The sequence below is a fragment of the Hydractinia symbiolongicarpus genome, chromosome 1, assembly GCF_029227915.1.
Source record: "Hydractinia symbiolongicarpus strain clone_291-10 chromosome 1, HSymV2.1, whole genome shotgun sequence".
Lineage (NCBI taxonomy): Eukaryota > Metazoa > Cnidaria > Hydrozoa > Anthoathecata > Hydractiniidae > Hydractinia > Hydractinia symbiolongicarpus.
The window spans coordinates 18,221,828-18,239,467 of NC_079875.1; the positions used below are offsets into that span (position 1 = coordinate 18,221,828).

At 33.4% G+C, this 17,640-nt stretch overlaps 1 protein-coding gene across 5 annotated transcripts; it reads left to right on the plus strand.

Annotated features, from left to right (window-relative positions):
* The first annotated feature begins 1,458 nt into the window (after positions 1-1,458).
* LOC130644691 (protein mono-ADP-ribosyltransferase PARP16-like) lies at positions 1,459-17,153 on the plus strand. Of its 5 annotated transcripts, none has more exons than XM_057450421.1 (5): positions 1,459-2,257; positions 7,262-7,399; positions 9,882-10,085; positions 10,554-10,858; positions 13,195-16,378. In XM_057450421.1, the coding sequence occupies exons 2-5, from the start codon at positions 7,268-7,270 to the stop codon at positions 13,400-13,402; spliced, it is 849 nt and encodes a 282-aa protein (XP_057306404.1). In that variant the 5' UTR covers positions 1,459-2,257; positions 7,262-7,267; the 3' UTR covers positions 13,403-16,378. The 5 variants fall into 5 exon arrangements, with proteins under 5 accessions (XP_057306404.1, XP_057306382.1, XP_057306412.1 ...); XM_057450399.1 differs by lacking the exon at positions 1,459-2,257 and adding an exon at positions 3,912-6,229; XM_057450429.1 differs by lacking the exons at positions 1,459-2,257; positions 13,195-16,378 and adding exons at positions 5,964-6,229; positions 16,493-16,594.
* The last annotated feature ends 487 nt before the right edge of the window (positions 17,154-17,640 follow it).

Sequence of the window (17,640 nt, forward strand, 5' to 3'; positions counted from 1 at the left end):
AATTTGGAGGGCAAAACTTGGTGTCGTACAAAATCATAGAGAAAGCCCAATCGTTTTACTATACTTTGGTTCTGAGGTTATTTAGAATATAATCGATTCTCACTCTCTCCAGACACTCCAACGTCCTTATGGCTAACGCAAAACAATAGCTATGTTTCTTTACACCGTAACTCGGTTATTTACTGGGGAATATACTAAAGCTATATGCTAAAGCATAATAGCTAGGCTAGCTAGCTACTTACAATAAAAAGGACAGTACAGCCACGCGCTCTTCTGAGAAGTTGAAATTAGGCCTGCCTAGGCCTGGCATGCACAAGTGAAAGGGGTCACGTGATTATAATTCAGGTTCGTATGCCCACACAGGGTATAACTTTGCATGGCGCTGTGTCTACTCCGAGTAGGCGGATATAATAAAAAACGCGCAGGTTAAATCCACCTTTATATTCACTTTTCTTGTTAGTGAAAGAGGAGGAAGTTGTTATTCATATCCACGAGTGATCCTTCCCTTCTTGAAGTCTTATAAAACTGTAAATGATGGAATAACCGCCCATGGTGCTTACTACTTATTTTGGCCATCCAATACACACAGGGGACGCTTGACATCTTCTAATTACGGGGGCATTCACTACATTTTTCTCTCTAAGCAAGTAATATACTAAGTTTTGGTTGAGGGAAGATGTAGCGACGATCGGAGGGTGCGAATGATGTCCTAAAAATTTAAAAAAATATAAAACAAAATAGTCTCAAATTAATCCTTCCAAAGAGGGAAAAATAATATGAAACTTTCAGGGGCGGATCCAGACTTTTTCAAGACTTAGTCAAGACTGAGTCTTGAATTTAGCAGCTGGGGGCTAAATTTTAAGCTTTGCGGGTACAAAAATCGCCGAAAAATTGTCTTCCGATTTATCTAGTTATTAATAAAATTGACCAAAAGAAACGCTAAGCTATAACAAAATCTGCTAAGAACATCTTCGCTTGGCTAACATTTTTCGTCAAATTTACACTTAGTCACGCGACTTATCTGACTAACCCTGGATCCGCACCTGACTTTTGGGGGAACTAGAATTACTGTGCGACAAAATAAGCGCCTTCTCTTATGCTCAAGAGGGTGCGTTTATTCGGCAGGAAAGTAATATACTTTCGCGAAAATGGCCAATAAAAGCAAAAAACGCGTTTCTGCCCCCTCAAAATTATTGTTGAATTATGCGTATTTTTTATAGACTTTCCATGCTTTATAAAAAAACTGCCTATTTATTTTTATATATTGCAATATGCTCGGCATACTCCGTATAACTAAACCAAACGCTGTATGGCACGACTCTGTACATTACAGAAGCTTTGATCGAAACGGTACGTTCCAAGATAAAAAGTTCCGTGTCTTTTTTACATAAAAACAAAACAGTGAAATTCGAACCTGTATACAGCAGGATCAGCGCTACAGTTTTTAGTCTATTACCAGTGACGAGCATCATAAACATTGCTAGCCAAGTTCTACAATCTCAGTTCTTCTCTTTTTTTCCCTTTACAACTTTACAATTTACTTTCAAGTTTTTAACAATAATTTGACCTTTTTTTATTGGCAGTTAATTTTTTAGATTTTTTTGATAATATATATGTGCCAGAATCCTGTCAAAACAAAAAATATTTTAAAGTATATATAAAAAAAGAAAAATTAAACGTTTTGTAGAAGAATACTACTAAGACATTCACAGCATTTGTGACTGGTTTTTAATATGAAGTCAAAAAAACAAGTATTCCTTATATACAATGTTTTCTATTTTTTATTTGTCAGGTGTACAAAAACCTTCTTGTTTCAGAAATATTTTTAAAAAAGGTTACAGTTCATTGTTTTTAAATACTTACACAGATTAAAACAATACAATTCTGTATATATATCATAATTTTTTTAAAAATACACCCTTTTTACACAAGAAATAAAAATTTATACAATATATAAAAAACCTTTTATACAATAAAAAACAACAAAAATTACTGACCATAGAAAAATAACTAATAGGCCAAAGATATGTAAAAAATAGTAAAAAATAAATAAATCAGTAACACACTTTAAAAATACCTCTAATGCAATGCGTAACTATAAGCTATTGCCCAGACACTAAACAAAGCGATATACATGGTACAAAGTAACAGTTTAGTCATGCACTTTACCTGAAGTACACAAAATTGCTTGGAAAGAAACTACTAAAAGAAATCAAGGAGGAGTCATGCTGGTACACTCCTTTCATTAAGTCCAACTGTAAGGAACGTTTTAGGTTTGTTCTGCCAAAAGGACTGTCTCAGTTGACATACCTATCAATGATTTCGAAACTCCAATCTGACATGCCGTTATGGCCATCCTGTACAAAGTGTGAAAACAAACCTGCCCAAGGAACAACTTTTTCTTTATTAAATGTAAAGTGTACCAGCAGCACATCTTTCACAGAAAGATCTAAAGTTCTTATTACTGTTAAAGCTGTCTTTGTACTACCTACATATTGCATGTTACATGTTTTGCAAACAAACCAAATTCAAGTCACAATTAAAATTACCTTAAAGAAATTTTCACTCTTAAGTGAAATACCGCAGACTTGGCACCTAGGCTTATTGTAGCTTTGGTAAAAACCCATTTCTCCCTCACTTAGGTAACTTAGACTTTACTAAAAATATCTTTAAAAGTCTTAGCCTGACAACACCTCCTTACCTAAACTCCCATCTGTCCCTGAACTTGCCAGTAAAATCTTATTTCACTCCAATGTAAATGCTCTACTAACTTGGGAATCTACAAGTTTTTTCTCATATCCTACAGTAAAGCCATTTGAAACTCAATTTTTAAAAAACTCATTAAAAAAATTTGGCTTAACCTAAGAGCCTGACTAAAAGGTATTCCTTTTTAGGATGAAATAGATGACAGCTAGAAAAATGCAAAAACTGGTGCGTATCAGTTACCTTAACAAAAAGAAAGAGGTTTTGTTCCTCTGCAATAACTAAAACATCTAAAAATTCTATTAAGTTCCTATCCTATCGGTGAACTTAATTGTAGGTTAAAGCTATTGAAATATTAAATAAACTCCTCCATTTGTTCTTTGCCATGTTCCCAAATAAAAGATTTCACCAATGTAGTGCCACTAAACTCACAGCTTAAAATGGTAATTTTTTTAAGCCTTTTCTTCTAAATCCTCCATAAAAAGATCAGTGTATGGAGGAGCATATTTAGTCCCAGTAGCTGTACCTTGTTTTTTGTCTAAAAGTATTATTATATTATTGTGCTCAAAAATATTGTTTTGTAAAAACAATATCAGCTAGATTGACTAGAGTCAGCACTGACAGATTTGTCATCTCTGACATGTAATGCCTTCCTCGTGACCTTCAAACCATTCTCATAAGAAGTACTGGTGTTCTAGTGTTCTCTTCCATACCCCGAGCGTCAGGTGTATGTGAGATGCCCTGAGTGTCAGGGGCTTCAACATGCCCTGAGCGTAAGGCGCATGTTTCCTATTCACATAATGACTACACTAGAGATGCCCTGAGCTGGAAGAGAACACCATAATTAGCATGTGCCTAATGCTCAGAACATGTCAATGCATCTGACGCTCAGTGCATCTCATCTCTGTCATGCACCTGACGCTCAGGGCATGAAAACGCCTATACCGCATATCCTGACGTGCAGGTTATGCATTATATATTTGTGCATATGACGAAGCATGAAGGAGGCACCTTCATTCCTACCCATTCCCCAAAAATTTCCATAAATAGTCTACGCATACTGAATGTGTTGTATCTAGTCATTCCAACAGAAATACATTGTTTCTATCAATTTGTGTTATTATTCTAAGACCCAAAGCAATTAACGCTTGCATACAAACTGAATGTCAGCTCTTGACCTTCCACCAATACTACTGCACTTCTTATACCCAATGCTTGCAAGTCTGACAAAAAATTGAGTTACTACCAACTCCTTTCCTGCAAACTCCACAAGGCCACTTTCCAACTACAAGGTCACACTTGGCTGCAATGCTACTAATCATGACTTTAGACTTTGCTGTGTTCACCCTTAGCCCTTTCTCTTCTAGTCCTTTCTTCCACTTATCAAACTTTTCAACTAATTCTTCCATCGACTCTGCTATGAGAATCAAATCATCTGTATACAATAACTCCCATGAACAACCTGTCCATAGACAGCGCTTCTAAGGCTAGAACAAACAAGAAAGGATGAAGTACAGAACCCTGATGTACACCAACATTTACACTAAATTCATCACTAAGTGAATCGTTAATCCTGACACGACTTTTAGCATTGCTGTACATTGACTGTACCATCGTAACTAGCCACTCATCCACACTTAAATTTTCTCATAGCCCACCAAATAACTTTACGTGGCACTCTATAAAAAGCTTTCTCTAAATCTACAAAGGCAAAATAGAGATTCTTTCTCTTTCCTAAATACTTTTCCTGAAGCTGTCTGAGTGAAAATATTGCATCTGTAGTGCCACGCCCTGGAACAAAACCAAATTGCATCTTATCTATATCAATTCTTTCTCTAAGTATATATTGATAAGTATTAATCACTCTTTCAATAACTTTCATTACTTGATCAACCAACTTCAAACCTCTATAGTTACCTGTTATCAGCCAGTTATGTTATCAGCCTACTCAGTCTCTTACTGAATGATGTGTTGCAAACCACCATGTCCGTTGCCATTCCAAACTCAAGCAATCTCTCCCCTTCCTTATTTCTGCTTCCAAATCCATAGCCTCCATGCGCACCTCTATAACCTTCAGATGACTTCAAACATGACCATTAAAGTTGCCGTCCACCATGACAAGTTTAGTGTCTCCAAACTTTGATGTGACTGCTATTAACTCATCATAGAACTTATCTTTATCTTCCTCACTGAGTCCACACTGTAGAGCATAAACTGACAGAAAAGTGACAATCCTATTACCTATCAAAAACTTTATCACTATAATACGACTATTAACATGCGTAACATCTATTACTTTTTCTACCCACTTCTCTGCAACGAATATGCCAACTCCTCCATATCAATCACTATTACCAGTCCAAAAAAGCTTATACCTTGCCCTCCTACCTTCCACAAATCTCACTGAAGCTCCTCTCCACCTGACTTCCTGAACACAACACATATCAACAGATCTACGTTGTAACATTTCAACTACTTCACCTGCTCTACCTCTCAGAGTACCAACATTTACACTACCCATCCTCAACTTAGTGTTATCTACCTTGTGATGTGATATCTGGGTAATGGTCTGACGATGCTCACACCTGACATCTGACCTACCGTGCGCGACACCTTCACTCCTTAGAGTTCCAGCCCCGTTTACGCGATTTGTCTGATCAACTGTCTCTTACGGCCATTAATAAAGAGTTTTGGCATTGTTTTACAGCTGGATGCCCTTCCTAACGCCAACTGTTCACAGACCGGACTTGGTGTTTTTTTAAAGTGACACCATCACTGTGTGGCATTTCATGGGACTTCCACAATCATCCCTTTAAACTAAGGTATGGTGGAGGAAGTTCAACTCTTCTCTTGTCTCTTAAAGAGACCCTTCACCCTTGTCCACTGATTAATTATACTTCAATCACTCTGGAGTTTAGGGGTGTCCATAAAACCGTTAATCTTTTTTAGTATATATATGTTTAATTTATCTGCAAAGCCTTTTCCTCAAAAGTAGATGTAGTATGTGCTGAGACATTTTGACCAAAACATATATAGGAACTTCAATTTTTTAAGATGAGGGTTATATAAATTAAGTTGGAAGAGAAGAAATCGATATCCTTTACCATAAGGATATCTTAGATTAAAAGGAAATTTGCAAAAGAGGCTGCAAAAAGTGTGTGTGACTTCACATTTTGTTGTTGTGTAAGGCAAACAAAATGTGTGTATTAAATGCCCAATGTACCCACTCCACAAATCACTTGAAGGGTCCCCCTAAATTTTTTTAAAAAATAAATGTTTTTTAAGGACATTGCAAACAAAGATATGCAATTAAAAAAGGAATTTGTAGATGTAAACAGAGATGAGCAATAGCTATTGTGAAGCTGTTTTAAAAGCCATCGAAGAAGATGCCTTGGGATCAGAGTTCCAAATTGCACTTTTTTCAGCAGCTCTTTTAAGCTACCGAAAAGATTCCTGCTTGAGACCATTTCCAGAATTTTTGCAAGAAGGAAGTGCTTCTAATTCCGTGAAGAACATGGAAAAACTGGTAAGCAAAGGAGGAAAGTTTTGTCGGTAGAATTTATAAAGATTATTCTTGTAATATATAAAAGTTTAAGAAAGAACTATGTATAACTTTAATTTTAAAACTATAGTTGCTATTTGGAAACAAAGCCAACCAACAAAAATCATTTTACTATCATCATGTGCCTATTTTTTTATTCGGGTATATATACTTAGTTTGTTTAACACTAGTTGATAAGCTCAAGAAAAAATCCACTTAGGCAGAAGAACATAAAAAAGATCCAGTCATTTATGTTGATGACGTGAGAAATGACCGGTCAATACACAAAAATAAATTTTATTAGAAATTTATTTACCTGTTGCCTATTGTGTAGAGCTTGAAACGCTGTATAAAAGATCATGTACTTTTGATGAACGATTGAAGAGATATTGGGATTTAAAGGTATTTTGATCATGTCATCAACCTGACTGCTCTTATTTCCTCTTGTTTTTAAGTTATTTAGCCTCAAACTTACTGTGTAATTACATATACGTTATGTTTAGATAGCCTTATAAACACATATGTTTATTTTTTAAATTTAGGCATTTTTTGGAGGACAAAACGTCTATTTTAAAAAGTTGATTTTTGCCTGGTTTGGTATTTTCAGTATAACGTATATATATGTATATATATACAAATTACCTATTACAGACGCTATGGCATTTAATTTTGATTTTCTTCGTTTGTAAAATATAGAATATATTTTGCAAATATCTTGAAAAAATTGGGGAAAACAGATTCAAAAGTTAGTTAAAACATGTGAAATTGAATTAAGAATGTTAACTCCCTGCAAAACATTTTACGCTCATACGATACTTACATCAAAATTTATGCAGCATTTATTCATTTTAGTGGCTTTTCTAGTCATAATTTGTGACCTCTTCAACAGGTAAAGACAAAATTTTCAAAAAAGATGCAAGTCATAAAATGTTATTGAGATGAAAATTTTTGTAATAATTGAGTTATTTCACAATAATATCAAAGTTTAAGGATTAAGTTTGTTTTTTTTGTTTTTAGGAATCAATGATAAATTCCATTCCACCTTTAAACGAACTAAAGAAGGGAAACATTGTGCTTAGTGAAGAAATATGGCAGCTACTTCATTGGATCCTGAAGAATCGGTTATTTTCAGCAAAAACCTGTGATAGGGAAGTGGTAAGGTAAAATATTTTTTAAGAGAAAATTTTCTATTTAAGTAGCCGACATTGATTGGTAAATAGGAAATTACTTTTTTCTTTATGAAATAGAAATAGAAAAGCTGTGTACATAGTATCAAATACTTTTAAAATAAAATGTCTTTGTGCCACCATGACATTTGTCATGCATTTTGTCAAGTATTGATCAGTTTTTATTTTTAAGAATTTTCGAAAAATTGTATTATGCATCAAATAATTAAAATGGTGCATACTTTTTTATCTAATGTTTTGTTTTTTTTCAAAAACGGAGCAGGTATATTTATTTATGGTAAAATTGAGCAATTTATCTGTGGTACCAGAAACAGAGCAATGTGAAGTCTCATGATAAAAAAACTTTACAGGAAAACAGGCATTATAAAATGATATTCTATATATTTTAAAAAAGCTTTTCATATACACATATACAGTGAATCGTCCGTTCTTAAATGCCATTCTAAAAAACTAAAACCATATATTTATGCTATAAAGTAATAAAGTTTTAAAAGGTTTGAAAGAAACTAAATATATTGCTTATGTAATGCTATGTTTGAAGAGAACTAAAAATTTGATATCAAGTATATCATTCAAACTTGGTATAAATTTGCGTATATAAAATGCATTTTTATTTTTAATTTCTTGAGTATTCTAAACATTTTCCAAATGATATCATACCTAGGATTGTTTATCAAGCTGTTGTTAACTTGATTTTCCTTTATGCAATGTTATGTTCATTCCAGCGTTATTAGCGTTTAGTGTACACCAACGAAACGAAGCCCTTTATTACATATTTATTTGTAGTACAAGAAACATTAATGAGAAGTTTAAAACATCAGATCTATCCCCATCTATTTTAAGAGGCAGTCACTGACATTGAACTGACTTGCTTAAACATTTTTGGAAGAGGACTACAAAAGAGAAAAACTAGCTGGGATTGGTTAGTTGATTTAAAATTTGGCCTTATTTGGGGGTGGACTGGAAATTTCAAAAAATAAGGAAGAGAAATTAAACACAATTACGTCTGGTGTATATCACACGAGGATCTCGGTATAGGTAACTGGAAATAGCATGACAAAATTTGTTTGTTTAATGGAGTCATTCGTGAAGAGTGAGCCTTTGACACAAATTTTTTAGAATTAATGAACAGGGTACTTTGCTTGGATTCATATGCACAAAGATTGCATACATAAAATTTATAAAGAAATACTGTACTTTATGCAGAAATCAGTGAACGTTTACATAAAGAGGACAACCTTGGTGTGTTCCTAAACAGGGAGCTTAACAAGCTTATCCTCCTAAATTCTCCTAATATCTCCTAAAATTCTACGTCTTTAAATCTGTGTTCACCTTGTTTTAGAATAATCATTTATAATTATTTATTATCCGCAGGAATTATAATAAAAAATCTCCCAATTAAAATCTATAATCGTTAAGAATTCACTTTTAATCTTAAAATCAAATTATGGATGTGATTAATTATCTTATAATTGATCGCATTACTGAAAGTAAATCTGTTTATATCTTTGGGATAATTTGCCTACTCGATTGTCCTGCTTGACTCTTTTTAATTGCCACCATACACAGATAAAACCTAATTTTGTAGGAGAAAACATAATCTTCTTTTATGGTGGTTACTCATTGCATTTTGGAACACTTATCTATAAAATGCGAAAGTCTAAGAACTTCAAGGCTTTCCTTAAATTCAGTGTTTACTTGCCCTTTTTGGATAACTATTTACACTGCCTTTTAATTTAAAATAAGGGTGCATTATTTCTAAGAATCAAGAAAAAGACGTATTTTGAATATTTCAGATTTAGTCAGCCAAAGGTCACTCATAATCACTCTGTCATAATCAACACAAATGTTGACATTAGGAGTCGCATCAGGATTATTTGCTTTGAGAGTTTGGGCGTGTGCACCCATCTACTGATATTGCTGATAACATCTTTGATAGTTGAATGTCAGTTAGGTTAAGCTATCCGACGATGAGAAAATTGCTCATAGACACTCTTCCCTTTTATTTTTTTTTCCTTTTGACATCGTAAAAAGTTTTTGTCAAAGAGAATACAATTTAGTCATTGCGAGAAAACACTGTTTTTATATGTTTGTTTGTTTCTATTTTGTTCGTTTGTTCGTCTGTCTCCTAACACACTTTTACAAGAAATTTATTATAAGCAACATGCTTCTCAAATCTTTCAAGAAGAAAAAACTTGTAACTAACAGCCACGAAATAAATAAAAGGAGAAGAAAAGGTAATAAAAACAGAGCAAGAAAAGTCATGTGAGTTTCATACGATGACAACCATGAATAAACCTAAAGTTTGATTTAGATTGACACGCAAGCAAACACGTGAATTTAGATTCTTCAAGAAGATATCAACAAGCAACAGTACAGCCTGTAGCATATAGAAACATCGAGGTTCAAAAAGTAATTGTTTAGGTGTTTATTTTTTTCTCTGTTTCTAGCTAAAAGATTTGCAGGAAAAAACAGGGCAGTCGAGCTTTTCACTGCAACCTGATTACATCTTCGAAGTATGTTATACGACCAATGCATCTCAAACGTTCGAGCAACAGTCACGCCATTATGGTGTCAAATACGGTTACCATGGCAGTCGAATGGATAATTTTTACTCGATCACATCAAACGGATTACAAGTACATATGATGAAGGTGTGATTCTGTCTTATGTCTTGTTTATTTTCTTGATTAACGTTACGTTGCGTTACGTTACGTTGCGTTGCGTTACGTTACGTTACGTTGCGTTATAAGTTGTTACTGAGTGTTGATGCTTTTATTTACTTTTTTTTATTTGGACACAAAATTTTAAACACCAATACAATCAATACAATCAAATCAATGCATGTGCTCTTCTACCAATCCAATCCATGCATGTACTCTTTTACCAATCAAATCAATGCTTGTACTCTTCTACCAATCAAATCAAAGCATGTACTCTTCTACCAATTAAATCAATGCATGTACTTTTTTTATTTTGAAATGTATTATCAAGACCTCCTGCTTGGAAACAACTGAAAATCAACATTTTTTAGTACTGTCTGTGTGTGATGAACCAGGTGTTGCCTGACCCTATAAACCTAAAAATAAGCTTTTTAAAACCTTTTTTTTTCTGTTTATTAGAATGGCTTGTTCGGTGACGGTGTCTATCTTTGTGAAGACTTAGCCGTAACAATGCCTTACGTCAGCCGTGGCACATTGTGGAAGCATTCCAAGCTGGGGCAACAAGCCTCTTGTGTGGCCGTTTGCGAAATTCTCGATCATCCAGGGGTAAAATATCAGGAAAAGACAGCAAAAAATAGAAAGCGGTGTGCGGCGAAGAACACGGAATTGGGTGAAGTACCTGAGAAATATTTCGTAGTGACAAGCAGTGATCTAGTGCGAATAAAATATTTGCTACTCTTCATGGATAAACCGACGAAAACTAGGTACCGAATTTTTATTTTATCTTTTGTTTAAAACCAACTACAGCAACACGAAGTTTACCGGGGTTTTTTTTTCTTGAAGGTACCCTTGTCGTAATCTCTCAAGTCTCTCAACATCTCCTGTACACTCCTTTCGTATCAGAACCAGTAAAATCCGACCTAGCTGTTCTTATTTTTTGAGACTTTTAAGCCTAATTTGTTCTTATTTTGTTCTTAAATAATAAAAACACAACTTCGGTATTTAGCGGCATTTCTTCCCATTTACATTTTTTTTCTCAAATATCTCTCACATTAATGCGTTTATGGGGGGAAATGGGTGTTTTTGTTATTAATGGACTTCTTTACTTGTGTTCATGATCAATCGAGCCGAGATGAGTACCTTTACGCAGTTACTGTGGAAAAAAAACCATCATTATTAGCTTGAGAGAGAATTGGAAGGGAATTTACAAAATTTATACCCAGGCTTTTTGTAATTTCTTAAAAACAATGATTTAAGCCTAAAGCTGGTTCTATTTTGTTCTTATTATTTTCTTATCATGTTCGTATTGTTATGAAATTGTTCTTATAAAGAAAAACGCGTGTATTCTTGCTTAAATAATAATAATTTCGATTTTACTGTGATCATATCAGCTTGGGCAAACTTTCATATTAACATAAACTCCTTCTTGTATGAACTTTGAAAATGAGTTAAGAACAGGATGATAAAGTGATCAATTTTCTATTGAGAACTTATAATAGGATATGTGAAGAAAATTTTTCGCTGCTATGGAATTTAATGTACGCCAGTGGAAACAGCCAGGAAAAAGAAGAAATTCGATAACGCGAAAGGCATTATTCAACTTATTTTGATTCACACTTTTTTATAAGCACAAGGAAATTTGTCTTCAACCTGAGGTGTTCTTATTTTTTTTTATATGTTCAGCCTGAAACTGTTCTTAATTTTGCACGATTTATCGTAGTGCATTACAGTCGCCAAATAACAAATATTTGCGATGCAGAATCTAAGTATCAGTTGCACAATTGATTTTGCAAGCTTGATAAATGTATTCCCTCACATTTTTTGTGTTTTTTTTTCAGGTAAAATAAATATAATTAGTGAAATTTCAGCTTTGCCATTTTTCTTATTTTTTTCTTAGTTTTCAGCCATTCTTAGCCACACGGAAACACACTGAAAGGCTTTTATCTTTCGCCTATCTTGTCTTAGATTGTGAAATGGAAGAAATCTTACCTAAAATTAGTCATATGTAGATATAGCGTGTGGTCAATTAATTTAGAAGATGTAATTAGTGATTTGGATGTTAATACGTATTGTTACTTGAAAAAAACTTCGCAACTCTTAAATTGGTCTTACAGTATGACAATACCACACGCATGCTTTGAATTACGAAACACGAACATTTCGGCACGAATTACGGTATTTTATTCGCCACAGAAAAGTAAATCTGGTTTGTAGTATTAAAGTGTTGATTTAGGATAGGCGACGTAATCAAAAATGGTGTAAATAGATATTTTTGTTATTGTTGTTGTTATAATGAATAATACAAGAGTCTTATTATATTTTATCTGCCATAACCATCAAGACAACAAAAACAATTTGATAAGGTAAATCTTAGCCGCCTTTTTAATCAATATAGAATAATTTTCTTAGGATGCTTAACTCCTTTAACATCAACCTGTTAACTCGAATATCGTACTGTCGTCAGCTTGAACAATTTCCTGTTTTCTATTTAAATTTGTGTTAAGTCGTGGCTTTCGTATATTGGCGAATAATTTTCTTTTAAAAGCATAAAAATTGTGTATTTAAGCCGAATCTCCACTGGACGATATTCGCGACGATTTTGTGACAAAAAGTAGAAACAAATTCAACTTTTCGTCGTGACGAGAATCGCGACCAATCAAATTCGAGTATTGATGACGATCGTCGTAAAAATCGTCTCTTGGAGATTTGCCTTTACACTGTGGGCGCCTAACCTTAATCTTGGTATTCGTCAAACCATCCAAAATGTTCGCTCTAGTGATGACATAACTGTTGTCGTAGTGATGTCACTTAAAATGTTCGCCCTAGTGGTGACCTGTAAACACAGCGTTATCTGTCCGAAATATCTTACTCGATTCCTATATGAAACACTAATTCTGTATTTCTTCAAAGAAACGCCCCTCTCCGAAAAAGGCGTGTTAGAATGTTATATTTTTAATTTTTAATTGACCATACTGATTTTTAACGCTGTGATCAGCACTTTTTTCATCGCATTAAAGCCATCTGTGAAGAGATTTGTATCCAAGATATGCTTCTGTCAAAAGTTTCTTTTACGTCGTCAATTTTGTATCTTACTTAACAGAATGAAGATGACATCTGGAAACAATGCGTGCGTCACTTGTTGCAATATTACTTGCGTTTATATGGCAGCTGAATTAGAAAAAACATGGCGACGCTGGCCAGCAGTTTGTATTTGTCATTTCTTAATCTATTTAAGTCCGTGTGACGTCTGTTGCTCAGATGACGTTCGTTGTATAGTTATCTTCTCAAAAGACTTTGTTGCGATTTAAAAGAAATAAATTTGTCTCTTTATTATATTTTCCTGTTTCTTATTTTGTTGAAATTTTGGATTGTCATTTTGGTGACGAATATTTTTTTATGAAGGTCATTCATTTTGAGGACAGGAAATTGTTCCTATTAGCTTCGCCTGACTACAATGTCTGGAATTTCTTTTACAATTCTCAACAGTTATCAACATGACGAATTTTGTTGTCGACTGCTGACTTGAAACTTTATCATTAAACGTGGAAGCGAACAATTACCTTCAGGATATATGGATTCCTGAACTTCTGTGTAATTTTAGTTCTCGGTAAGGCATCGAAAATTGTCGGAATTTTCGATGCCTTACCGAGAATTTGCAATAACTTTCCGACATTTTTCGATAGCTGCCGGCAATTTGCGATCACTTTCCGACAATTTTTAAAAGCTTTACCGACAATTATCTATTTATGTAATATGTCAAAATGGCAAAACTAGCAGCAGAAAAGCAGCGCATGCGCTATAGGTTATGCTCCATTTAATCTACCATTTGCAAATATTACGTCTTATTTTTTTTATTTATTACGCTATGGAAAAACTCAAAAAATTGTAAATTCGGCATCCGGTATTTTTTTTGTAGCTACAATGAAGTTGATGTTTGCAGACATGTTGCGAAGACAGCTGTTTCAAAGTGACTTTTGAAATGTCTTAAGCTGTTAAAGTTTTTTTCAACGTTCTTGAAATTGGTGTAGCTCTTAAATTTTCTTAATTCATGGGGGATTGCACGCTTTTTATAAAAAAAAAAACAATTTTATAAGAACACTAGCCTCAGATGTTATTGACAAATAAGAACAAAAAAGAACAGCTTCAAATTATTGTTTTCATAACTAAAACTCGAGTCTGAATTTTAGCAGAAAAAGGAGAACACTCCAGGAAGCAAATATTTTTGAATTCTCTCTCAAGCTAACGACTTTTGGTGATCGTTTCTTTCCTCTGACTCAGTTGTTCATGAACACAATTACAATCTCTAATCATGCTGAAATATCTTTAGTTGTTTAAACCTCCTTTTAGTTTCCTGGTAACTTTCAATTTCCAAATTTTTTCAATTCGCTTAATAAGTAAATCTCTTTCGGTTTTTATCTGAATCTATATTAAAAAAAGTAATTACATTAAGAACTAAAATTTTCGGCGGAAAAACGTTCAGACACAATTTTTTATTTCAGCGGAAAAATTTTCGGACAGTCTTTAAAACGACATTTAACCAAATTCAAAAAGTAATACTCTCGGAAAATGACACAAAAAGAATGCTAAAATTCTTTAAAGTGTAATATATTCAATCAACATCCAAAAAAGGGTTTTCAGGATCCAACTTTATAGATAGAGCTTCAGCCAAATGTGAAAATAACAAAAATAATAAGTTTAAAAACTGCCGTTTTATTGATTTTCTGATTACTCTATACCGTAATGATTCGAACAAGCGCCCTGGGCGCTTATTAAATCTTTGGATTTTTTGTGTGGGCGCTTAATCGAGGGAGGGAGGCGCTTAAAAAATGCTGGGCGCTTATAAATTTTTCCTAATTTGTACAAATTAAAGACAACGGTAATTTTCAATTTTGTTTTCCACTTTGGAGTTAAAACATAGAAAGAAAGGATTGCATAGGAAATTTCCTATTTACGTAATATAGAAAAGATGTTCTAAACAAAAAGAAAATGTGTTTTTTTATTCTCAATATAAGAAAGTAAAATTTTTGAAATAAGCGCCAAGTTTCTCAAGGTAGTTTTCGATTAAGCGCCCCCTTTTATCAGATGGCGCTTATTCGAGGGGGGCGCTTAATAAGTGCTGGGCGCTTATTGAACTTTGAGTAAATTACCTGGGCGCTTATTCCAGGGGCGCCTAAAAAATGCTGAGCACTTAATCGGATCATTACGGTATATAATTTCTATGCACTGGTCCTTTTTAAAAAAAATTAGAAACAACCAAATTTTCGGACAACGAAATTTCTGCTCAAAAATTTTCTTTTCTAATGTATATAAAAAATTTAATTAGAGAGGTTTCAGTAATTAAAAATGTTTAATTCCTTCCTCGTTTATTGGTTGGTGCGTGTTTGTTAGTTTTATATTACAGAACGATATAAGTTCATCCTACTCGAAAGATCGAAGAAAAAATGAAACAACATCCTTTTTTTGTTGACTTATGTTTCGGAAATTTTATCATTTCATATATTAACTTTTTAATCATTGCGTCATTCTTTCCATGTTACCATGAATGACCATAGAAACAAAATATCTAGATTAACTGCCTCTATTTTATTATTACATGCCCACGAACGACAAAATCATGAAATTAATAAAGTGGGTTTGATTCCATTAAAATACAATGATAATACATATTGGTATTGTATTTTTAATGGATACGTAGAACGCGCTTACACATCAATTTTCTGATTGCTTTTGTTTCGAATTTTCCATTAGTTTGAAATAAATGATCCCGTTTCGATCAATTGTTTGTCTCTTTAGCCAACTCGCCTCGATAATCTCCGTCGTACACATTTCAAAATTATTTTAACACTCGAAAATTCTAAGAATAATCCTAATGATTGTAGAATTGTTTTTGCGAAAGGATTCCTCTCAACGAAATAAAGTTGTGTTGTGAAGTTCTAAAAGTAATTCTTATAAATTTCCCCATTATAAGGATTTCATAAGAATTTTTTCCAGGTGTATTTTCAGGAAATGGCCATAGGCTCTCAGAGGAAAGGGACCTAAAAATTTCACATGCAAGTGTCTAATACATAAATATAAAATATCAGAAAGTATCATAGCCATGCATCATATCCCTCACACCAGGAACAGCAGTAAATCAATTTTTAGGTTTTATGAAATGACCCTGTTAATATTATTTAAAATATTTTGTTACAATGATGTGTAATTGACATTGACATGCGAGATAGTATATGCAGCCCCTGCATCTTGCTTCTAACTGCGACAACCTCGATTCCAATCTCCAGGTCTTTCATGTTGAAACTAAAGATAAGTCTTAGGAAAACAATATAATATTCGTAGAGCAATCGATATGGTAAAAAAAAAATGAACATTCCTTCTCAAAAAAATATTCTTCCTACTAGGGCGATAATATGATTTCGGATAAAAATCCAGATACTGATTGGAAAACGTGTGGTAGACAAGACAAGAAAATCTATAGCAAACATCTAAAGTTATAGAACTTATAGGAACTTTTTAAGATTTCTTAGACGGTTATAAAGTATGTGGTTTTAAAATTGATTACCCGATAAAAAAGTTGCTGCTGTTGTTGTTGTTGTTGTTTTAAATTTGTTTATTCTGTCATATTTTCTTTATATCAGGAAAAAGGGACAGAGCAGTTGGATTTGCTTCAGACATCCTGTGGCATGCGTGTTAATTCTATATTTATTGTTATTATTACTAATTGGTCTATGGAAGAGTAGAACAGTGCAACTGTATTTAAAGAGACACTTTAAAAGTAAAAGTTTTGACGATGATTAAGCCTTTTTTTAATCTATTTCGTTAGTTTTTTATTTGCTTTTTCTCGACACTTATTTTATAAGAAGCGTTTGGCCTGAGGTAGGCCAGTTTTATCATTTCTTATATTTTGTGCGTTATTATTTTTTTTTTCGGTAATTTCAAACATTTGCGATACAATTAATCTATCTAACTTGCGCAAAATCTCAAAGTTGATTCTGCGAAATTTTCGCGTTAAGAGGTGTATTTTCGTTATTTTTTCCAGGAAAAAGAAAGATATCAATAATATTTCAGCTTCTTCTTTTTTCAGCCATTTCCAGCCATTTCCAACCCGTTGTTCTTATATAATTTTTCCACTGTAAAAAGCGTCAGAAATGTACAAAAATAGATCTCGGACAATTTCCACGCTCGAAGTATTTCCAAGCGTTGGGAATTTTTGATGATGATGATATAAAAATGTGTTGTTTTTTGACATGTGAGACACGAGGTAAACAAAAGAAGTATTTGTCATTGTTAGTTACTGCGTCGTTTTATCGATTTTTGCAACCCAACTTTTTTTGCCGTTTTTAGGGTATTTTGAACACTCATGTAGCGAAAATACTTTAGCCGTGCGCACAAAACGTCATATTATATTCGTGATGAATATTAAAATTAACGTTATGTTTTTTCTTTGATTGTTTTGGGGAGCTGTGTTAAAAGCCAATAGTTTGTACACGTTTCAAATGCTTGTATAATCCTTCCCATGTTAAAAAAAAAACTATTTATTGTTATTGGT

Excerpts from the sequence above, each read along its gene's own strand:
- LOC130644691 (XM_057450399.1), top strand. The coding sequence starts at position 6,044 with ATGAGCAATAGCTATTGTGAAGCTGTTTTAAAAGCCATCGAAGAAGAT. Across the intron at positions 6,230-7,261 it reads TGAAGAACATGGAAAAACTG|GAATCAATGATAAATTCCAT; the intron begins GTAAGCAAAGGA and ends TTTTGTTTTTAG. Across the intron at positions 10,086-10,553 it reads TACAAGTACATATGATGAAG|AATGGCTTGTTCGGTGACGG; the intron begins GTGTGATTCTGT and ends TCTGTTTATTAG.